The sequence below is a fragment of the Microcaecilia unicolor genome, chromosome 3, assembly GCF_901765095.1.
Source record: "Microcaecilia unicolor chromosome 3, aMicUni1.1, whole genome shotgun sequence".
NCBI lineage: Eukaryota > Metazoa > Chordata > Amphibia > Gymnophiona > Siphonopidae > Microcaecilia > Microcaecilia unicolor.
Window position 1 is genome coordinate 320,872,028 of NC_044033.1, and position 24,384 is coordinate 320,896,411.

The window sequence follows — 24,384 nt, forward strand, 5'->3', positions numbered from 1 at the left end:
CATTGCCTATAGAACCCCCCCCCCCCCCCCCCCCCCCAAAAAAAAAAAAACTATTTCTTTCTACATTGTGAAAGAAGTAGTGACAGTAATGTTTGAGGTATGTCTAAGCAGAAGGTGCTGGGAAGATTATATTTTATTATTTTGACTGTAGAGGCATATATTTAGGGATGGACAGAGATAAGTGTGTTCTAAAGTGTAACTCCTGTTGAACCAATTATAAAACGCAAGAGCACATCTCAGTAGCCCCATTTCCTGGAACACAGCAGGTGTTAGCCAGCCTTCTGGAGGTAAAACTAACATCCAAAAACCTACTATAGGTAAAATTAACATCCACCCTTCAGCAGCAATTTTGAGATACAGAAGCTGCAGGACTGGAACAACGATTGAGTGTTCCCACCTTTAGAAAAAGTGAATAAATGCTGGGTCTCTGAGGTTTGAAAGGGATTGAAGAAGGTCGGGGGGGGGGGGGGCTCTTACTTTAGTATTTCAGCAGCAGCCACAGAAGTCACTTGGAGGAAGGTTGGGGGGAGAAGGGAGATTTTATCCTGTTGTTTCATTATTCCTTATCTTTGTTTCATTGACTTTAAGGAAAAGAAGCCGAAGACATTTAAAATGAATTAAAAAGAAGAAATAAAACACAAACATTTTCTGTGCACAGCCCTCTTTTGCTCTGCTGTGTCTCCCCAACAGCTCAGTATAGCTTTTCTAATACGTCATACCAGTTGGCTTTATCATCTAATACTTTATCTCCTCTACTCTGCCCAGTATAATTCTGTTCTAAATATTTGATATGTGAATGAAATGTAATCTTACGACTAAGATGGTGATGAATTCAATCTTTTATTTTCAACAGATAAGTTACATCTCAGGGAATCTTGTCATGAGCGACACAGTTAAGTTTCCTTATTTTTACCGGACTGTCCCTAGTGAGCTGCACCTCTGTGCTGGGATAATCAAATTGTTGAAGTATTTTGGCTGGAACTGGGTCGGTGTCATTGCAGCTGATGATGAAAACAGCATGAGGGCTGTGCAGATCCTGAGAGAAGAGATTGAGCAGAGTGGAGGTTGCATTGAATTCATAGAAACCATCCAAGAGTCCAGTTCAATCATGATTCAAAATGTTACTAATATTTACAACACCATCATTACATCTTCAGCTAAAGTGATTATTTTGTATTGTAATAGAGACTTCACAGATGCTATAAGATATACACCCATTTGGCAAGTACCGGGAAAGGTCTGGATCATAACAGCTGAATGGATATTTTTCATTCCCTTCAACATTGTCGATAGGAAAAACACCTTTGCTTTCACTGTGGGAAAGAGGACTATTCCAAGCTTTCACAAATTTGTCCGTGAGGTGAATCCTGCTCTATTTTCAAGTGATGTATTCATAGAGTCATGGTGGAAGGACCTGTGTAACAACAAGTGCCCTAAGAGCATCCAAAGATCCTGCAGCAGTGATGAAACGTCTAACTACATCTTACACTGTGACATCGTAATCCTTGGAAGCAGTTATAATGTGTACAATGCTGTGTACGGTCTGGCACATGCACTGCATGACATGATCACTTCTGGTTCTAGAAATAGCATCCTGTTACATGGAGAACGTGAGAACGTTTTGGATTTTTCACCATGGAAGGTAATATCCTTTGATGAAGGAATGCTATTTTCAGAAACAAGGGATAGTCTATAATTGCAGGATGCAGTGAAGTCTGTATAGTCACACAGATGCTTCCTGCTCACCGTCAGAGATGTGTACCAATTTCAAAGATACAAGTTGCTTGTAAAGCATATATATATAATGATGAGAGTAGTATTAATTGCACAGATGTCAGAGCTTTATTTATAAATTACTTCCACAGCGGGTACATCTTTTTTTTCCAATTTGTCAAAACATCTGCCCGTATCATCTGTCTCTGCGTTCAATGAGCTTTCTTCTTTTGATCATATACTCTCCTCTGCTGCTTTTAGGTGACTTCATCCTGCCCTGTCAGACTCTGCATCATCTTTCTTGGGTTTAACCTCTGCTGCTAATCTTACTCAACATGTTTCTTTTCCTATCCACTCCGTTGGCAATGTAAGCTACCTAACCATAAAGTTCATGTTGGTGAGATTTCCTTCTCTGTTCCCTGGTCTAAGGCTTAGGAGCAACCTGAGGAAGTATTATTTCACAGAAAGGGTGGTGGAGGCGTGGAATGGCCTCCCGGTGGAGGTGGTGGAGTAGAGGACTGTTCCAGAGTTTAAAAAGGCATGGGATAAGCATGTGGGATCGCTTAGGAACAGGAAGAATTAGGGTTACAGAGGATGGGCAGACAGGATGGGTCATATGGCCTTTATCTGCTGTCATGTTTCTATGTTTCTAATCACCTGCTTATTTCCTTTTCTCTCTCTTTTCCAGTACCTCCACCCACACCCCTCACTTGCCCCCTCTTTCCCTGGAACCCTTCCTCTATGTCTGTGTTCCCTGGTCTGATTCCTTTTCTCTCTCTTTTCCAGTGCCTCCACCCTCACCCCTCCCCCCCACACACACTTCTTGCCCTCCCAGTCATACCCCAACAGACTCAGCTTTCAATCGTTTTTGTAATGATCTCAATCAGCTCTCCCCCTTCACCTTATCTCCTTCTCTCAGCTCAGGTGACTTATTTAAATTCCTTGCTTCAGCCTCTCCTTGATAGTTGCATGCAAATCCCCCAGCCTCGTATCTGACATTTACTCTTGCACCAACTTGGTTTCTTAAAACTCTATAAATTCTGAGTCAGAGATTCAAGTTGAACAATAAAACAGAGGTTGTTCCTGTGCAACTTTTACTCCAAATTATCTATCTTGTCATCAAAGGTAAATGTTTCTGCATGAGAGCCAGCTGGGCTTGGGCCTGTGACAAGGCCTCTGCCATGTTGGAAGTATGTTTCTTTATCTTCTGCATGCAGCGCCCTATCTCAGGCCAGTGGCATGTCCACAGATGGGCCTGGGTGGGCTGGGGCCCACCCACTTAGGGCTCAGACCCACCCAACAGTAGCACATCTTTAGCAGTAACTGGTGGGGATCCCAAGCTCTGCCAGCTGTAGACTTCCCCATGATGGTAATGAAAATGTTGCTCTCCACGAAACTGGCACCTGAGAATGCTCAGTTTTCAGCGCATGCCTGCTGCAGACTATCAAGGTGGAGAGAAGCATTTTCCCACCAGTTGAGATATTTGTTTGGTGGGGTGGAGAACATTTGGTGCCCACCCACTTCTTGACTAGGCCCACCCAAAATCTGCTGTCTGGCTACGCCCCTGTCTCAGGCCATGTCATTCAGTTGTGCAGATACCTTTTGATATGGCTAACCAGAGCCTCAACTACTGCTGAGGAAAGTGTTTGAATAAGCATGCCATCATCCACCTCCACCATCTTGCAGTCTGTGGATTAGGGCTTCTCTTTCACTTTTCCTTTTGATTTAGCCATCATTACCATTAGCTGTCCTAATTTCTGCCACTTAGCTATGCGGGTGCTGGCATAACTGCTGGTTCCACCACTTTAAACATGCGTTGTTAGAGCTGATATTCAAATAGCTATACCTGGTTTAGTGCCACTGAATATCGGGGCTAGGCAGCCACAGGGCTTTTTATATAGCTATAAATATAGGTAGAGATAGGTAGGTAGATAATCGTGTACATGCAGCTGGAATAATTATCCAGATAACATCCATTACATCATGTTGCTGTGAAATTAAAGTCCATCCCTAAAATTAGATTATATGTGTTTGATTTTATGAATGTATTCTTGCAGTGAGTTCATTAATAAAAATGTTTTGCTTTCCATTAGCTTCATTATTATCTGAAAAAGCTTCGTTTTAACAATGTTCTGGGTGAAGAAATTTTTTTTGATGAGAATGGTGATCTCGCCATTGGATATGATATTATAAGCACAGTAATTCTACCTGATGGGACGCGGAGTAATGACATTGTTGGAAGCTATAATCCTTATGCTCCACCAGAGAAGAGCTTTACCATCAATGAGAAGACAATTGTGTGGGAGGACTTGTTCAGTCAGGTCAGATGTAAAATGGAAACCAGTGAACCATGCACATATCATGCGTGTTTTTATAAAACATATAAGAATACCAAATCTGATCACTGTTCCTTATAAGCTCAGTAGGAGTCCTCTAACTGTACTACTGCCAGTGGGTAGTGAGGGCTTCAAGATCACCAGGCAGACATGTGAATGGACACAAATTGATGATGTGTTCTATTGCTTGGTAGATGCCATGGAGGGAAATAATCGAATGTCGCCGGCGAAATAGGTCGCCGCGATCTATTTTGGCAGTGGCGCAACAGCTGGCCGGAACCGTATTATCGAAAAAGCTGGCCGACCATCTTTTTTTTTCGGTTGAATACAGTTTAGCCCGGCCAAATGCCAGAGTTTGCTGGGCTTGAGTTGGGGCACCTTTTTGAGGCTTGGTCGTGAAAATAAAAAGACCAAGTAAACCCAGCAAAATACTGATGAACACCGCTTTTTTTTCCATTATCCGCGAAAGCTGACCATCTGGTAGCCACGCCCATGCCCGCCCATGTCCTGTCTTCGCTACACCGCCGACACGCCCCCTAGAATTTTCACCGGCTCGGTGATGGGAAAGCTGTGATGCTGTCAAAAAAGCAGCTTTCGATTATACGGATTTCGCCGCTTTTGAGAGATCGCCGGCCATCTCCCGATTTATGTCGGAAGATGCCCGGCAATCACTTTTGAAAATAAGCCTGATAGGGGCCTTGTGGATCACCTCTGAAGACCCATTGCCGTTCTTTGAATGATTACTGACTACAGTCTGACTGAAATTGGTATAGCCATGACCACAAATGACTTTTAAAGTTGTCAGCTTGCCTTTGTGGTCAGCCATATCTTGCACCTCAGACTGCTTACAATCAGGTGTGGGCTGGAAGGTAAAGCCAGACTAAATTTCTCAACAGAAGGTGTCTTGCAAGGGTGTTGTAAATGTCATGGTGAAGTGGAAGCTCTGGGATTTTTTTGGATCTGAGTGAGCAAACTAGCTGTGGTGCTCCAATGACGAATGTCTGATGTTGACAATAGTAAGAGGATTACCATACAGGACTCCAAGATGTAAGATCACCGAACATATAAAGAGGAATCCAATAAAATTTATATGGAAATATAATGTTTGATTTTAACAAAATATTTCTAAAAAGCAAGGAAAAGACCTCAAAACGCCCGACCGCTTACTTTCAGTTTTCAGCGGCTTTAACTGGGGGCGTGGTGTTCATCACTGGTCATAAAAACCTTGCTTGGAAAGAATTATTTTAACTTTTAATTCATTTCCAAATAGATTTTAACAATTTTGCTCTTTTTACAAGAAAAGCTTTTTAAATATATTGACAATATCAATGCTAACTTCAAATTTTCTTTGGTTCATAAAAACCTTCACGGATTCTCATGAAGTGCTCTAAAGCAGCTTTACAAAGATAAAGTAAAGTCGAGCACTTATCTGTTGGGCAACAGATAAATTCTCGACTTTACTTTATCTTTGTAAAGCTGCTTTAGAGGGCAACAGATAAATGCTTGACTTTACTTTATCTTTGTAAAGCTGCTTTAGAGGGGCAACAGATAAGTGCTCGACTTTACTTTATCTTTGTAAAGCTGCTTTAGAAGGGCAACAGATAAGTGCTCGACTTTACTTTATCTTTGTAAAGCTGCTTTAGAAGGGCAACAGATAAGTGCTCGACTTTACTTTATCTTTGTAAAGCTGCTTTAGAGGGGCAACAGATAAGTGCTCGACTTTACTTTATCTTTGTAAAGCTGCTTTAGAAGGGCAACAGATAAATGCTTGACTTTATCTTTGTAAAGCTGCTTTAGAGGGGCAACAGATAAGTGCTCGACTTTACTTTATCTTTGTAAAGCTGCTTTAGAGGGGCAACAGATAAGTGCTCGACTTTACTTTATCTTTGTAAAGCTGCTTTAGAAGGGCAACAGATAAGTGCTCGACTTTACTTTATCTTTGTAAAGCTGCTTTAGAGGGGCAACAGATAAATGCTCGACTTTATCTTTGTAAAGCTGCTTTAGAGGGGCAACAGATAAGTGCTCGACTTTACTTTATCTTTGTAAAGCTGCTTTAGAAGGGCAACAGATAAGTGCTCGACTTTACTTTATCTTTGTAAAGCTGCTTTAGAAGGGCAACAGATAAGTGCTCGACTTTACTTTATCTTTGTAAAGCTGCTTTAGAGGGGCAACAGATAAGTGCTCGACTTTACTTTATCTTTGTAAAGCTGCTTTAGAAGGGCAATAGATAAGTGCTCGACTTTACTTTATCTTTGTAAAGCTGCTTTAGAGGGCAACAGATAAATGCTTGACTTTATCTTTGTAAAGCTGCTTTAGAAGGGCAACAGATAAGTGCTCGACTTTATCTTTGTAAAGCTGCTTTAGAGGGGCAACAGATAAGTGCTCGACTTTACTTTATCTTTGTAAAGCTGCTTTAGAAGGGCAACAGATAAGTGCTCGACTTTACTTTATCTTTGTAAAGCTGCTTTAGAAGGGCAACAGATAAGTGCTCGACTTTACTTTATCTTTGTAAAGCTGCTTTAGAGGGCAACAGATAAATGCTTGACTTTACTTTATCTTTGTAAAGCTGCTTTAGAAGGGCAACAGATAAGTGCTCGACTTTATCTTTGTAAAGCTGCTTTAGAGGGGCAACAGATAAGTGCTCGACTTTACTTTATCTTTGTAAAGCTGCTTTAGAGGGGCAACAGATAAGTGCTCGACTTTACTTTATCTTTGTAAAGCTGCTTTAGAGGGGCAACAGATAAGTGCTCGACTTTACTTTATCTTTGTAAAGCTGCTTTAGAAGGGCAACAGATAAGTGCTCGACTTTACTTTATCTTTGTAAAGCTGCTTTAGAAGGGCAACAGATAAGTGCTCGACTTTACTTTATCTTTGTAAAGCTGCTTTAGAGGGGCAACAGATAAGTGCTCGACTTTACTTTATCTTTGTAAAGCTGCTTTAGAAGGGCAACAGATAAATGCTCGACTTTACTTTATCTTTGTAAAGCTGCTTTAGAGCACTTCATGAGAATCAGTGAAGGTTTTTATGAACCAAAGAAAATTTGAAGTTAGCATTGATATTGTCAATATATTTAAAAAAACTTTTCTTGTAAAAAGAGCAAAATTGTTAAAATCTATTTGGAAATAAATTAAAACTTAAAATAATTCTTTCCAAGCAAGGTTTTTATGACCAGTGATGAACACCATGACCCCAGTTAAAGCCGCTGAAAACTGAAAGTAAGCGGTCGGGCATTTTGAGGTCTTTTCCTTGCTTTTTAGAAATATTTTGTTAAAATCAAACATTATATTTCCATATAAATTTTATTGGATTCCTCTTTATATGTTTGAATGTCTGATGTTGCAATATTAATCATCATTGTTAGTAAATGAGTATCAGTGGGTCATAGAGGGGCCACTAATGATCCATATAGTACAATTCAGCATTATGTCTTCCAAATGTACATGTGCAGATTGGGCCAAGTACTCAAGTTCTATGTTACACCGTATAAACCTCACTAACTTGAACTTTATGGTTAGGTAGCTTACAAATAACAAAATTAATTAAATAAAATTATATTTTATCTTCCATTCAAAATATAGTGCTCATACCTCATTCCCATATTCTCCTGAGTAGCTTGGTAATGAGACAAAAAAACGTAAAAGGCTAGAACAACCTCACGTTTACAAAGAAACTGCATCTGAAAAGTCATATTCCAGTGTTATCACAACTTTGTACGATTATTTTCTCAATCCTCAGGCACCTCCTCAGTCCAGATGCAACCCAAGTTGCCTTCCTGGGTTCAGGAAATTAACCAGGGAAGGAAGGTCCATTTGCTGTTATGACTGTATTCGCTGTTCAGAAGGCGAGATCTCCAACCAAACTGGTGAGCAATGACATTATAATGAGACATGCCCTTGGGCACTGGTTATTCATCATTGAGCCCATATCCAGCCTTTGCAGTCAACACTGTAAAAATATTAACGGGTATGGCTATAAAAAAAAAAAAAAAGCAAGGTATTGATCATCAATACAGTGAAACCTCGGTTTTCGTTGACTTCAGATTTCGTCGGTTTCAGTTATCGTCGAATTTTCTCACGAAAATTTTGTCTCGGTTTTCGTCGATCGCCCCGGATTTCATCGGCGTGCCCATGTAGCTAATCTTGTGTTACTTGTAACATAGTAGATGACGGCAGAAAAAGACCTGCACGGTCCATCCAGTCTGCCCAACAAGACAAACATATGTATATACCTTACCTTGATTTGTACCTGCTTTATTTAGGGCACAGACCGTACAAGTCTGCCCAACAGTACTTCCCGCCTCCCAACCACCAGTCCCGCCTCCCATCACCGGCTCTGGCACAGACCGTATAAGTCTGCCCTCCACTATCCTCACCTCCCAACCACCAACCCCTCTTCGTCCCACCTGCTCCACCACCCAATTTCGGCTAAGCTTCTGAGGATCCATTCCTTCTGCACAGGATTCCTTTATGCATATCCCACGCATGTTTGAATTCCATTACCGTTTTCTTCTCCACCACCTCCCGCGGGAGGGCATTCCAAGCATCCACCACCCTCTCTGTGGAAAAAATACTTCCTGACATCTTCCTGAGGCTGCCCCCCTTCAACCTCATTTCATGTCCTCTCGTTCTACCGCCTTCCCATCTCTGGAAAAGATTTGTTTGCGGATTAATACCTTTCAAATATTTGAACGTCTGTATCATATCACCCCTATTCCCCCTTTCCTCCAGGGTATATATATTCAGGTCAGCAAGTCTGTCTTCATACGTCTTGGAACGCAAATCCCGTACCATTCTCGTAGCTTTTCTTTGCACCGCTTCCATTTTTTTAACATCCTTCGCAAGGTACGGCCTCCAAAACTGAACACAATACTCCAGGTGGGGCCTCACCAACGACTTGTACAGGGCCATCAACACTTCCTTTCTTCTGCTGATCACATCTCTCTCTATACAGCCTAGCAACCTTCTCGCTACGGCCACCGCCTTGTCACACTGTTTTGTCGCCTTCAGATCCTCGGATACTATCACACCAAGATCCCTCTCCCCCTCAGTACCTATCAGACTCTCACCACCTAACACATAAGTCTCTCTTGGGTTTCTACTTCCTAAGTGCATCACATTGCATTTCTTCGCATTGAATTTTAATTGCCAAACCTTAGACCATTCTTCTAGCTTCCTCAGATCCTTTTTCATGCTTTCCACTCCCTCCCAGGTGTCCACTCTGTTGCAAATCTTACTATCATCCGCAAATAGGCAAACTTTACCTTCTAACCCTATGGCAATGTCACTCACAAATATATTGAACAGAATCGGCCCCAGCACCAATCCCTGAGGCACTCCACTACTCACCTTTCCCTCTTCCAAGTAAACTCCATTTACCACCACCCTCTGTCGTCTGTCCGTCAACCAGTTCCTAATCCAGTTCACCACTTCGGGACCTATCTTCAGCCCATCGAGTTTATTTAAGAGCCTCCTGTGGGGAACCGTGTCAAAAGCTTTGCTAAAATCTAAGTAGATTACGTCTATAGCACGTGGATGATTCAATTCTCCAGTTACCCAATCAAAGAATTCAATGAGATTCGTTTGGCACGATTTCCCTCTGGTAAAACCATGTTGTCTCGGATCTTGCAACTTATTGGCTTCCATGAAATTCACTATCCTTTCCTTCAGCATCGCTTCCATTACTTTTCCAATAACCGAAGTGAGGCTTACCGGCCTGTAGTTTCCAGCTTCTTCCCTATCACCACTTTTGTGAAGAGGGACCACATCCGCCGTTCTCTAATCCCTCGGAACCTCTCCCATCTCCAAGGATTTATTAAACAAATCTTTAAGAGGACCTGCCAGAACCTCTCTGAGCTCCCTCAATATTCTGGTGTGGATCCCATCCGGTCCCATGGCTTTGTCCACCTTTAGCTTTCCAAGTTGTTGATACACACTCTCTTCTGTGAACGGTGCTCTATCCACTCCATTCTCAGGTGTACTTTTGCCAGTCCCTCGTGGTCCTTCTCCAGGATTTTCTTCAGTGAAAACAGAACAAAAGTATCTATTTAGCAAATTGGCTTTTTCTTCATCATTATCTACTGTACATAGCGTTTCGCTGTATCTTTTAGTCTCACAATTCCCTTTTTAGTCATTCTCCTTTCACTAATATAACTGAAGAAATTTTTGTCTCCCCTCCTTACATTTCTAGCCATTTGTTCTTCCGCTTGCGCCTTCGCCAGACGTACTTCTCTCTTGGCTTCTTTCAGCTTCATCTGGTATTCCTCCCCGTGTTCCTCTTCTTGAGATTTTCTATATTTCTGGAACGCTAACTCTTTGGCCTTTATTTTCTCAGCCACTTGCTTGGAGAACCATATCGGTTTCCTTTTTCTCTTGCTTTTATTTACTCTCCTTACATAAAGGTCTGTGGCCTTATTTATTTCTTCTTTCAGCCTGGACCACTGTCCTTCCACTTCTTGTACGTCCTCCCAGCCCATCAGCTCCTTCCTCAGGTATTCCCCCATTTTACTAAAGTCAGCACGCTTGAAATCCAGGAGAGTTTAGAGTGGCCGCCCTCCACTTCAGCCATCATATCAAACCAAACCGTTTGATGGTCACTGCTTCCCAGGTGTGCACCCACTCGGACATTTGACACACTATCCCCATTTGTGAGCACCGGATCCAGTGTTGCTCCCTCCCTCGTGGGTTCCGTCACAATTTGTCTGAGCAGAGCACTTTGGAAAGCATCCACAATCTCTCTACTTCTTTCCGATTTTGCAGACGGAACCTTCCAATCTACATCTGGCAGATTGAAATCTCCCATCAACAGAACCTCTTTTTTCTTTCCTAATTTTTGAATATCTGCGATCAGATCTTTATCTAGCTCCTCTAATTGTGTTGGGGGTATGTAGACAACACCCAAGTGGACAGAGGTTCTATCCTCTTTTTTTAAGGTGCTTCTTCTTTTCCCCAGGTCCCTGTCATTTCAGTCGCCATGATATCATTCTTTACATACAGAGCTACTCCTCCACCTTTTCGACCCTCTCTATCCTTCCTAAATAGATTATAGCCTGGTATGTTTGCATCCCATTCATGGGAACCATTGAGCCACGTCTCCGTGATTGCAACAACATCTAAGTCTGCCTCCAACATCAGGGCTTGAAGGACATGAACTTTATTGCTTAGACTACGAGCATTTGTGGCCATTGCTTTCCATCTATATTTCCTGGTATGTGTTTCAACATTTGTGAGTTGGGGGTGTCTTTTCACTTTGGGTACCTTCGTATCTTTTTGTTCCAACTTTATTGCTTTTTCCTCTGCCTCAGTTTTAATTTTAGGAGCATCACAGTGCTGTAATGTTTTATTTTCAGGAGCATCACAGTGCTGTAATGGAGCAAAAGAATTCTTTAGTGGGAACACTTGTGCGGGTGGATGCTTCTGTGTTACCTGATGAAGTCTGCCTGAGCCTACTGTGAACCATCTGTTCTTATGTGGTTTTATTCTTTGAGGCAGTGGTGAGAAGTTATTATTCTGTGCAGTCCTAGAAGCTGCTTTAATTGCATCCAATTCTTGCATTACTTTACTGAGCTCTTGTTTTAAACTGGATAGCTGAAGACAGATAGGACAAGCTTTAAGTCTCCAGATGATTGGCCTTGAAACAAAAGCACCACAATTATTGCAGAGAATAAAAGTCATCCTGATTGGTTGAAATGGGTATGAACAGGTGTATTATGTTGAGATTAACAGTCTGCAAGACTGCCTGTGTATGATTGAGGAGTAAAGTTAATGAGGTTTGGTTTGTCTATAAATGATTGGAAAACCCTGGGGTGGTTGGGATGTGGGGAGGGTGGGTGGGATTATAAGTCTCAATGTGTCAGCTAAATGCTGTTATCAAGGCAATTCTCTAGATGGGACCAGAAATGGTACAGTCTGATCAACGAATTTTCAATTGATTTAACTTTCAAAATTGCCCTAGAATATAACTTTCCTTTTTTGTAATATAAATCTAAATATTCCCAATAATTATATCAGTTTCAGCAATGTAAAATGCAACTTTAGAGCCTCAATGCAATGCAGATTAAACAGCCTCTGCTCTCTATCAGAACTTGGCAGGAAGAGGAAGAAAGAAAATAAGAGGTTTCACAGGGCAAATTAATTAATTAAGCAATAAGCATTAAATTAAAGAGAATATCAGGTATCTCACCTATAGCCAGAAAGTTGAGAAGTTTGGAATTTAAAAGGTCAGAATTTACTCACGTGTCATTTTTCTATGGCGTTGTTTCCGGTTGTGGGATCACACTGCTGCTGTTTTCGGAGCCAAGTTTCGTCGTTTTGCCAAAATACTGCTGCTGCTGATTGAGTGCCTGTATCAAAGTCCCTGCAGGTACATTAGGACCCAAATTTCATCGTTTTGCCACAATACTGCTGCTGCTGATTGAGTGCCTGTATCAAAGTCCCTGCAGGTACATTAGGAACCAAATTTCGTTGTTTTGCCACAATACTGCTGCTGCTGGTTGAGTGCCTGTATCAAAGTCCCTGCAGGTACATTAGGACCCAAATTTCATCGTTTTGCCACAATACTGCTGCTGCTGATTGAGTGCCTGTATCAAAGTCCCTGCAGGTACATTAGGAACCAAATTTCGTTGTTTTGCCACAATACTGCTGCTGCTGGTTGAGTGCCTGTATCAAAGTCCCTGCAGGTACATTAGGACCCAAATTTCGTCGTTTTGCCACAATACTGCTGCTGCTGATTGAGTGCCTGTATCAAAGTCCCTGCAGGTACATTAGGAACCAAATTTCGTTGTTTTGCCACAATACTGCTGCTGCTGGTTGAGTGCCTGTATCAAAGTCCCTGCAGGTATTAGGACTCAAATTTCGTCGTTTTGCCACAATACTGCTGCTGCTGGCATAGGCGTAGTTTGACTGTTTCATTTGGGGGGGCAAAGGAAGGGGTGGGGCATATTAGCATGTTCATTTGCATATATGCATATGCAAATTATGCTAATATGGAGGAAGGAAGGGAGCAAGAGCTGGCTTTTTTTTAGGAATAACCATAATGAATATGAATATGTATGCGATATCTCATACATATACATTATGGTTATTCCCAAAAAAGCCGGCTCTTTCTCCTTCCTTCCTTCCTTCCTTCTTTCCCCTTTACCCAGCACTCCCTCTTCCTCTCCAGTAGTATTTCCCCAACCCCTTTCCCATACCACAGATGCACATTTCCAAAAGCTGACATATTCCAATTAATAAATTCTGAATAAAATACTTTTTTCTACCTTTGTTGTCTGATCATTACATTTTTCTATTCGCTTTGGTCCCAGTGTCTTTTTTCCATTTGATATTTTTTCACTCACCATGTCCACCATCCTCCTGTGTCCTTATGCGTCCAGTCTACCATCTGTAGCCCTGTCCCTATCCTTCCTCCAGTTTCAGTATCTGCCCTCAAAGTGTTCCGATCCAGCCCTTAAATGCATCAGTTTCCTCTCCATCCATATCCAACATTTCTCCTCACTCCCCTCCCCTCCATCCATCCATGTGCATCTACTTCCTCTGTCTTCCTTCCCCTCCATCCATGTCCAGCATTTCTCCTCTCTCCCCTTTCCCCTCCATCCATCCATGTCCAGCAATTCTCCTCCTTCCCCTGCCCTCCGCTCCGTCCAGCAACTCTCCATTCTCCCCTGCCCTCTCCTCCATCCATCCATCTCCATCAAATTTCCTCTCTCCCCTTTTCCCTCCATCTATCCATGTCCAGCAATTCTCCTCCTTCTCCTGCCCTCCGCTCCGTCCAGCAACTCTCCATTCTCCCCTGCTCTCTCCTCCATCCATCCATCTCCAGCAAATTTCCTCTCTCCCCTTTTCCCTCCATCTATCCATGTCCAGCAATTCTCCTCCTTCCCCTGCCCTCCGCTCTGTCCAGCAACTCTCCATTCTCCCTTGCCCTCTCCTCCATCCATCTCCAGCAAATTTCCTTTCTCCCCTGTCCCCTCCATCAATCCCTGTTGTCCAGCAATTCTCCTCTCTCCCCTGCCCATCCTGTTTCTGTCCATCCCCTTCCCCCTTCTATCCAGCGTCTCCCCCCCCTCTCTCCCCCTTAGCAGCATCTATAAAATGACAACGTGGATGCAGCAGCTCACAGGTTTGCTTGCTGTGTTAAGTGAACGGCGACGGCTGCGCGGGGGAATGGAAACAGTGATGTCTTCATTACTTACAGTGGACGAGATAGGCTGGCTTACACTTCCATTCCACTCCCGAAGTGGCAGCGATGAACGGGCAGGCAGCGCTGCAGTAGTAAAAGCAACAAGGAGGCAGGTTCGACTCTGCCCTTCACTTCCCTGCCCTCTGCGTCCCGCCTTCCTCTGATGTCATTTCCTTTTGGGCGGGACACTGAGAGGGCAGAAAAGTGAAGGGCGGAGTCGAACCTGCCTCCTTGTTGCTTTTACTACCGCAGCGCTGCCTGCCCGTTCATCGCTGCGACTTCAGGTAAAAAAAGTCGCCGTTTCAGTCGTCGTTTGGGGAGGCAATGCCCCCCTTGCCCCCCCCCCCAGTCTACGCCCATGGCTGCTGGTTGAGTGCCTGTATCAAAGTCCCTGCAGGTACATTAGGACCCAAATTTTGTCGTTTTGCCACACTACTACTACAGCTGGTTGAGTGCCTGTATCAAAGTCCCTGCTGGTATTAGGACCCAAATTTCATTGTTTTGCCACAATACTGCTGCTGCTGGTTGAGTGCCTGTATCAAAGTCCCTGCAGGTATTAGGACCCAAATTTTGTCGTTTTGCCACAATACTGCTGCTGCTGGTTGAGTGCCTGTATCAAAGTCCCTGCAGGTACATTAGGACCCAAATTTCGTCGTTTTGCCACAATACTGCTGCTGCTGGTTGAGTGCCTGTATCAAAGTCCCTGCAGGTACATTAGGACCCAAATTTCATTGTTTTGCCACACTACTACTACAGCTGGTTGAGTGCCTGTATCAAAGTCCCTGCTCTCATCATGGGACCCAAAAAAGTTTCTATGGCCAGCAGTCCTTCAAAGAAGAAGGACAGGAACACAATTGAGTTGAAGAAGGAAATCATTGAAAAATACGAGAGTGGCATTAAGATTGCTGAAATTGCCCGCATATACGGGAAGTCACCATCCACGATAAGTTTAATCATTGCAAAAAAGGAAGCAATAAAGGAGGCAAAAGTAGCAAAAGGTGTGAATGCAATAACAAAACAGAGATCACAAACAACTGAAGATGTGGAACAGTTATTATTAATTTGGGGCCGATTCTGTTCAATATATTTGTGAGTGACATTGCCGAAGGGTTAGAAGGTAAAGTTTGCCTATTTGCGGATGATACTAAGATCTGTAACAGAGTGGACACCCGGGAGGGAGTGGAAAACATGAAAAAGGATTTGAGGAAGCTAGAAGAATGGTCTAAGGTTCGGCAATTAAAATTCAATGCGAAGAAATGCAAAGTGATGCACTTAGGGAATAGAAATCCACAGGAGACGTATGTGTTAGGCGGGGAGAGTCTGATAGGTACGGGCGGAGAGAGGGATCTTGGGGTGATAGTATCTGAGGATTTGAAGGCGACGAAACAGTGTGACAAGGCAGTGGCCATAGCTAGAAGGTTGTTAGGCTTTATAGAGAGAGGTGTGACCAGCAGAAGAAAGGGGGTGTTGATGCCCCCCGTATATGTCGTTGGTGAGGCCCCACCTGGAGTATTGTGTTCAGTTTTGGAGGCCGTATCTTGTTAAGAATGTAAAAAGAATTGAAGCGGTGCAAAGAAAAGCTACGAGAATGGTACGGGATTTGCGTTATAAGATGTATGAGGAGAGATTTGCTGAACTAAACATGTATACTCTGGAGGAAAGGAGAAACAGGGGTGATTTGATACAGACGTTCAAATATTTGAAAGGTATTAATCCGCAAACAAACCTTTTCCGGAGATGGGAAGATGGTAGAACGAGAGGACATGAAATGAGATTGAAGGGGGGCAGACTCAAGAAAAATGTCAGGAAGTATTTTTTCACGGAGAGAGTAGTGGATGCTTGGAATGCCCTCCTGCGGGAGGTGGTGGAAATGAAAACGGTAACGGAATTCAAACATGCGTGGGACAAGCATAAAGGAATCCTGTGCCAAAGGAATGGATCCTCAGGAGCTTAGTCAAGATCGGGAGGCGGGGCTGGTGGTAGGGAGGCGGGGATAGTGCTGGGAAGACTTATACGGTCTGTGCCAGAGCCGGTGGTGGGAAGCGGGACTGGTGGTTGGGAGGCGGGGATAGTGCTGGGCAGACTTGTACGGTCTGTGCCAGAGCCGGTGGTTGGGAGGCAGGGCTGGTGGTTGGGAGGTGAGGATAGAGCTAGGCAGACTTATACGGTCTGTGCCAGAGCCAGTGGTTGGGAGGCGGGGCTGGTGGTTGGGAGGCGGGGATAGTGCTGGGCAGACTTATACGGTCTGTGCCCTGCAGAGCACAGGTACAAATCAAAGTAGGGTATACACAAAAAGTAGCACATGAGTTATCTTGTTGGGCAGACTGGATGGACCGTGCAGGTCTTTTTCTGCCGTCATCTACTATGTTACTATGGATCAATCAAAAATAGTTAGATGGCGATTCTGTTTCTGAGGCCATTATATGTGAAAAGGCCAGACTGCTGTATGCCGATCTCATAAAGAAAATGCCCGGGACGAGTGCTACTTCACTAAGTGATTTTAAGGCCAGCAGAGGCTGGTTCAAAAAATTCAAGAGATGCACTGGCATACACAGTGTTACTAGGCACAGAGAAGCTGCGAGTTCGGACAAGTCTGGTGCTGAAAAATTTGTGTCTGAATTCAAAGATTACCTAGAGGCTGAAGGATTTATCCCCCAACAAGTCTTCAACTGTGATGAAACTGGCCTGTTTTGGAAGAAAAAGCCAAAGAGAACGTTCGTTACACAGGAGGAAACGGCACTGCCAGGACATAAGCCTATGAAAGATAGGCTTACTCTTCTGTTGTGTGGTAATGCTAGTGGTGATTGTAAAGTGAAGCCCTTAATGGTGTACCATTCAGAAACTCCTAGAGTATTTAGCAGAAACAATGTGATCAAAAGTAAACTGTGTGTGATGTGGAGAGCAAACAAGAAAGCATGGGTCACGAGGGCAATTTTCATTGAGTGGATGAATGAAATGTTTGGCCCGAGTGTGAAAAAATGCCTCCAGGAAAACCATTTGCCCCTTAAGTGCCTCCTGTTAATGGACAATGCTCCTGCACATCCTCCAGGTTTGGAAGATGCACTGTTGGAGCAGTTCCGTTTTATCACTGTGAAGTTCTTGCCCCCTAATACCACACCACTCATCCAGCCCATGGACCAGAATGTCATTTCCAATTTCAAGAAACTGTACACAAAAGCATTGTTTCAAAGGTGCTTTGAGGTGACATCAGACACAGAATTGTCCTTAAGAGAGTTCTGGAAAAACCATTTCAACATTCTCAACTGCATCAGCCTCATAGATAAGGCTTGGCAGGGAGTGACATCCAGGACGATAAACTGTGGATGGAAGAAATTATGGCCAGGATGTGTGCATGAGAGAGATTTAGAAGGGTTAGATCCTTCACCTGATGACCCTACACATGTTGTGCAGTCAATTGTTCATTTAGGTAATTCCATGGGTTTGGAGGTGAGTGGTGAGGATGTGGAAGAGTTGGTGGATGACCACAGAGAAGAACTCACCACTGAAGAGCTGCAAGACCTTCAACTAGAAGTGCAACAGACGGCAGATGAAGAAGTTGCTTCGGATAATGAGGAAGAAACAGTAGAGAATGTTCCTTCTTCAGAGATTAAGGACATCCTCTCCATGTGGAGTAAAGTACAGGTGTTTGTGGAGAAAAATCACCCAGACAAAGCTGTTGCAAGCCATGTCTGCAACTTGTTCAATGATAATGTGTTGCCCCATTTTTGTTGCCCCATTTTAGGCAAATCTTAAAGAGGCGACAGAAACAAACCTCTTTGGACACGTTTCTTGTGCGGCATGGGTCAACAGACTCTGAAGCTGGTCCTAGTGGCAAAAGAACAAGAAGGGAAGTGACCCCCCCCCCCCCCCCCCAAGACCGAGCTCCTCGTCTTTCCACCTAAGCCCACTTCTCCTCTTCCCCCACTCTCTATCTCAGTTGATGGCACCCTCATCCTCCCCGTCTCATCTGCCCGCAACCTCGGGGTCATCTTCGACTCCTCCCTCTCCTTCTCTGCGCATATCCAGCAGACTGCCAAAACCTGTCGCTTCTTCCTTTTCAACATCAACAAAATTCGTCCTTTCCTCTCTGAGCACACCGCCCGTACTCTCGTCCACGCTCTCATCACCTCTCGTCTCGACTACTGCAACTTGCTCCTCACTGGCCTTCCACTCAGCCATCTATCCCCCCTTCAATCCATTCAGAACTCTGCCGCACGTCTCATATTCCGCCAGAACCAATATACTCATGTCACCCCTCTCCTCAAGTCGCTTCACTGGCTTCCGATCAGATACCACATCCAATTCAAGCTTCTCCTCCTTACTTACAAATGCACTCACTCTGCTGCTCCACCCTACCTCTCTACCCTCATCTCCCCCTACATTGCTGCCCGTAACCTCCGCTCACATGACAAATCCCTCCTCTCAGTACCCTTCTCCACCATTGCCAACTCCAGGCTCCACTCATTTTGCCTTGCCTCACCCTACGCCTGGAACAATCTTCCTGAATCCCTACGCCAAGCCCCCTCCCTACCCATCTTCAAATCCTTGCTTAAAGCTCACCTCTTGAATGCTGCATTCGGAACCTAACCTTTTGAACATATAGGTTGCCCCAATCTGTCTGACCTATCTGATTAACTGTACATTTGTCTTTTTAGATTGTAAGCTCTTCGAGCATGGACTGTCCTTCCATGTTAAATTGTACAGCGCGCTGCGTAACCCTAGTAGCGCTTTAGAAATGTTAAGTAGTAGTAGTAGTAGTAGTAGAAGCTGGTCCTAGTGGCAAAAGAACAAGAAGGGAAGTGACCCCCCCCAGAAGCTGGTCCTAGTGGCAAAAGAACAAGAAAGGAAGTGACCTCCCCAGAAGCTGGTCCTATTGGCAAAAGAACAAGAAGGGAAGTGACCCCCCCCCCCCCAGATAGTGTCCTTATGGAGGGGGATCCCCCTTCCAAACAATAATCTCTGCTCCTCTCTCTCCATCTTCCATACACCAAGAAGAGTCTTCAGAAAGGTAAATGCCATGTTAAATGTTCATTTATTCTATACACTAGCCTTTTTTATTCATTTAAAAGAAAAATTGCTTGTTGCCTCGGTTTTCGTCGATTTTGGTTTTCGTTGATAGTTTTTCGGACGAATTATTGACGAAAACCGAGGTTTCAGTGTATCCAGATAATTTTAGTACTCATATAGATATGTTTTATATAAACTAACGGTCCTTAAAGGGAGTGATGGAAATTAAATACGTAGGAGTGCAAATCCCACAAGACCTATGTAAATTATATGAGCAAAATATTCCAACACTGTTAATAGAGACTGCAACAATATTGAATCTCTGGCAGCCACTGCCCATCTCGCTACTTGGACGTATTGCAATGTACAACATGATGGTCATACCTTGTTGGCTATATGCTTTCCAAATGCTACCGCTATACCTCAAAAACACAGATGAAAAAAAGATGACCTCAATCATTGGGAAATTTTTGTGGAGGGGAAGAAGATCAAGGCTACCACTGGATATGGTAAGCATGCCGACGGAATATCAATAGCGTGCTCTATGCGATATTTAAATGATTGGTTTCGGGGAACCAATGATTTTTCGGCAACTCAGCTTGAATTAAACTTATTCAAACCCCATCATTTTAGTAGTACCCTACATGGAGTGAAGTGTCAAAAGCATCGGCCCTAGAGGTCTCACATATCTTGCCTACCGCACAAAAACTTGGAAATGGTTATGCAGATTGCATCACTGCTCCTACAGAGTTACTCCATTTTTGCAGATATGTGGTAATCCAACTTTTCCGCCAGGTAACCTTCATGCGATATTTGGCAAATGGAGAGCCCAAGGAGCAATATACTTACAGCATATAATCACTGAGGAAGGGAAACCGAGATCGTTTGGGACTCGAAGCTTTTGGGACCAAAAGATTATTTTTATTATTGGCAATTAACCCACTATGTTTCCAGCTTGCCATGGGAGAAACTAACAGAGGACGTCCAGGAGGAATTGGCTTCGGTCCTTTCCTTGAATTCTCAACAAAAGGTCCCTTTGTCGTTCCATCATAGACATATCAAGCACACCAAATCTGAGTTGGACTATGCTAAATATGCTAAGGAATGGGGACGAGATCTGACAATACAGATCCCAACAAGTGTGTTGCAAGAACATGTACTAGCGTTGAGGCGGATGACGCCATGGACAGCATGTTGGGAACTACAGTATCGGTTTGCATTAAGGCTCCATGTGCCCCCCCGTCGGGCGTTCCATATGGACTTGTCATCAGATGGGGCATGCCCAAAGTGTGGAGGGAGCGGGGCGACACTGGGGCATATGTTTTGGAGCTGCCCGAGAGTAGCGAGGTTCTGGACCAACCTCCTTGCTCAAACGACGAACCTATGGAATGCAAAATGGACCTACTCACCTATGCTATTGTTTGGTAAGCCAGAGCTTGGTACTCCATGGCCTAAAGGATATGTGGCTTTTGTGAAGCGGGCAACTCTGATGGCAAAGAAATCAATTCTACTTGACTGGTTAAACATAAAGGGCCCCTCGCTCCAGACATGGCGATTTCAGATGGTGTCTTTGCTACGGATGGAGCGATTATTCATTAAGGAACGACCACATCAAGAATTTGAACAGTTCATGGACAGATGGAACCCGTTTTATCGAACTTTGCCCTCTGGAGCACTGAGTCAGTTGTTGAACATATAGACAAATATTTCAAGAAAGTTCAATGATTTGATATGTACCTTGTAGAAGGAAGGGAAGGGGGATAGGGGTAGAGGGAAGAGAGGAGTTGTTATAGGAGGGGTAGGTTAGGAAGACTGGGAAGAAAATGTGTATCTGATGATGTATAGTCTCTTGGGAGTTAGCATTACACTGTTTATATGGTTGTGCCATCAATAAAAAAAGATTCAAACATAAACTATCGGTCCAATATTCAGTTTGGGGTACTGGGTGTCTTTGGGGCAGAGAATAGGCATATTCTGTGCTAATCAGTGCAGCTATATTCCATGTAGCAAATGATTAGCGCTTGATTAGCAGGGAGCCCTAACTGCCTAGAAAATAGGTGTTGGTAAGTGTTCACCACTAATGGTGAAATTTTAGAGTAAGCTGCTTTATGGGAGCATTTGGATTTGAAAATATGGGGCACACAGAATTGATATGATGGAAAAAATTATATAGTTCTCCCCACTGTTTTGTGGTATTGTTACTCTTGACTTCTATTGATATGTCAGAACTTTAGAACACATGGAGGGGCATAATTGAAGGGGTTGCCCAGGTTTTGCTGAGGACGTCCTCGCAAAACGTCCCGGTGGAGGGGCGGGGAAACCCATATTATCGAAACAAGATGGACGTTCATCTTTCATTTCGATAACACGGTCGGGGATGCCCAAATCTTGATATTTAGGTCGTTCTTAGAGATGGTCGTCCCTAGACTTGGTCGTTTCTGATTTTCAGTGATAACGGAAACTAAGGACGCCCATCTCAGAAACGACCAAATGCAAGCCCTTTGGTCATGGGAGGAGCTAACATTCATAGTGTACTGGTCCCCCTGACATACCAAGACACCAACCGGGCATCTTCTGAAAAGATGGGCGTCCTTCTCTTTCGAAAATGACCCTGCAAATGTTCTGTTTTGTGGGTAGTCATTATTGTCCAAATTTGCAAACATAAGAGTTGCCCTAATGAGTTAGACCAAAGGTCCATCTAACCTGGTATCCTCTTTCCAACAGTTGTCAATCCAAGTCACAAGTACATAGCAGAACCTCAAAAAATAGATACTCCATGTCCCTTTTTTTCTCAGGAATAAACTTTGGCTTTCCCCAGATCTACCTTAATAATGTTTTAAGAATTTTTCCTCCAGGAATCTGTTTACACTTTTTCATAATGCAGCTAACTACTGTTCTTCTGTCCCTTGCCCTTTGGGAGGGGAAGACACTTCAGCCTTGGAGATACACTCCTTGGCTACTATAAGAGAGACAATCAGACTCGGATATGCAGCAATCAAGTAAAATCTTTACTGGTATTTCTCTTAGTCGATACAAAAGTGATTGTTCCCTCTGGAGCATTTTTGTCACACAGCCAGCAAGACATTCAGACTGAGTTACAAGGCTGCTCAATTTGGCTTTCTCATTCTGCACTTATATACTGTTATAAGTTTCATTTCTTCTAAAACATACGATTCCTCTTGTTCTTACTTATTGTACATAGAAGGATATTTTCTATTTTCTTCATTATAAATAAAAGGTTATTTCCTTTATTCTTACCAGCCTCTCCTGTCCAAGTATATTTGAAAGAGTAAACAAACATTTTATGTTTACCTGTTCTTACAGACCTCTGGCATATCTCCCCTCTGCTCCATGCTGAAGAGCCCTAACTTCTTTAGCCTTTCCTAATATGAGATTTGATCTACCCTTTTAATCAAACTTCTCTGTAGCTTTTGTAATAATGCCATGCAACTACAAGAATACTATACAATGTTTGAGGTGTGGTTGAAAAAGTTTTGGCTGATAGGGGATAAGTTTACAAAAGGACACTAATATTTAGGTGCCTAAATATTCTGCAACAGATGCTATGAGATAATAAGACAATATTTTCATTCTCAGATATGGATATCTGTATAACATGCCCAGAGGACCAATGGCCTAATCAGAAGAGAGATGCCTGCATTCCAAAAGTAATAACCTTCCTGTCCTATGAAGAGCCTTTGGGGATAATTTTGACTTTCATCATAACTTTCCTCTTTCTCATCACTGCTGTTATTCTGGGAATCTTCATTTACTACCAAGACACTCCCATAGTGAAAGCCAACAACCGAGACCTCAGTTATATTCTCCTTATCTCACTCATGCTCTGCTTCCTCTGTTCTTTGATATTCATTGGCCGTCCTGAAAAGGTGATTTGTATTGTCCGACAGATTGTCATTGGGATCACATTTTCCATTTCACTCTCCTCTGTATTAGCAAAAACCATTACTGTGGTCATGGCCTTCCAAGCCACCAAACCTGGGAACAAGCTTCGGAAATGGATGGGTTCCAGGTTCTCAAACTCTATAGTCCTTTCCTGTTCCCTTCTTCAGGCTCTTCTCTGTCTCATCTGGTTGTGTACTGCTCCTCCCTTCCCATATCTTAATATGAGATCAGAAACTGGAACAATACTAATTGAATGTAACGAAGGGTCAATAGTTGCATTTTACTGTGTTCTGGGATATCTAGGATTTTTGGCTGGTATCAGCTTCATCATAGCTTTCATAGCAAGAAATCTACCTGACAGTTTCAATGAGGCCAAGTACATCACCTTCAGCATGCTGGTGTTCTGCAGTGTCTGGGTCTCCTTCATCCCAACGTATCTGAGCACAAAGGGCAAGTACGTAGTAGCAGTGGAGATATTTGCTATCCTGGCTTCAAGTGCTGGCCTTCTGGGCTGTATCTTTCTCCCTAAGTGCTTCATTATTCTGCTGAGGCCTGAAAGGAACAGTAGAAAATTCCTAACTAAAAATTGGAATGATTAAAATTTGTGCAAATGATACATTAATTTATTATTGTTATCATTTGTTGGGTAAATCCAAAGTGACTTATCTGTGTTTGTTTTTGCAGAAGCTGCATCACTGGTCAAGGCCATCCTACAGTTCACATATTTTTCTTTTTTATTATTTTAGCTAAAATAAGAGGTTATTCACAATTTGAACACAAAATTTAAGTAAATATAACAGTCAATGACAATTTTGTCATTGATCCATTGTTGGATTAAACCTTATACATGTGAGTAGCTTTTCAGGGTCTTCCTTCATTCATCGTATTAATGTGAAACAGTAGTAACATTTGGGGGCTACTTACAAAGCTGTGTTAGCTATTAACATAAAAATTAACATGGTGGCCTAACGCACGCCTGTCGAGTGCCAAAAGGGTCCTATAGCATCCCACAGTATTTTTTTGAGACAGACTGTCTGTTCTATAAGTTTTGTCAGAAAAGGGATGTTAGACACTGGTCAGTAGTTTTCCAGCTTGTCCTTGTCAGTAGGGGGCACAAGACAGACCTTTTAGTGCCATTGGCATTTGCCCTTTCACAACAGAAAACAACTGTGGCCCTTTCAAAAAGGCCTCTGATGCCAGCTGTAAGGAAGTTGCCTGTAAGTCATGCAAGGTTTTATGAAAGCCTCCT

General features: G+C 43.2%; 1 protein-coding gene across 1 annotated transcript; it reads left to right on the top strand.

Annotated features, from left to right (window-relative positions):
• The first annotated feature begins 820 nt into the window (after positions 1 to 820).
• Positions 821 to 23,734, top strand: LOC115464677 (vomeronasal type-2 receptor 26-like). Its single transcript, XM_030195038.1, has 4 exons — positions 821 to 1,642; positions 3,807 to 4,034; positions 7,785 to 7,911; positions 22,830 to 23,734. Exons 1-4 carry the CDS (start codon positions 821 to 823, stop codon positions 23,732 to 23,734), a joined length of 2,082 nt encoding a protein of 693 aa, XP_030050898.1.
• The last annotated feature ends 650 nt before the right edge of the window (positions 23,735 to 24,384 follow it).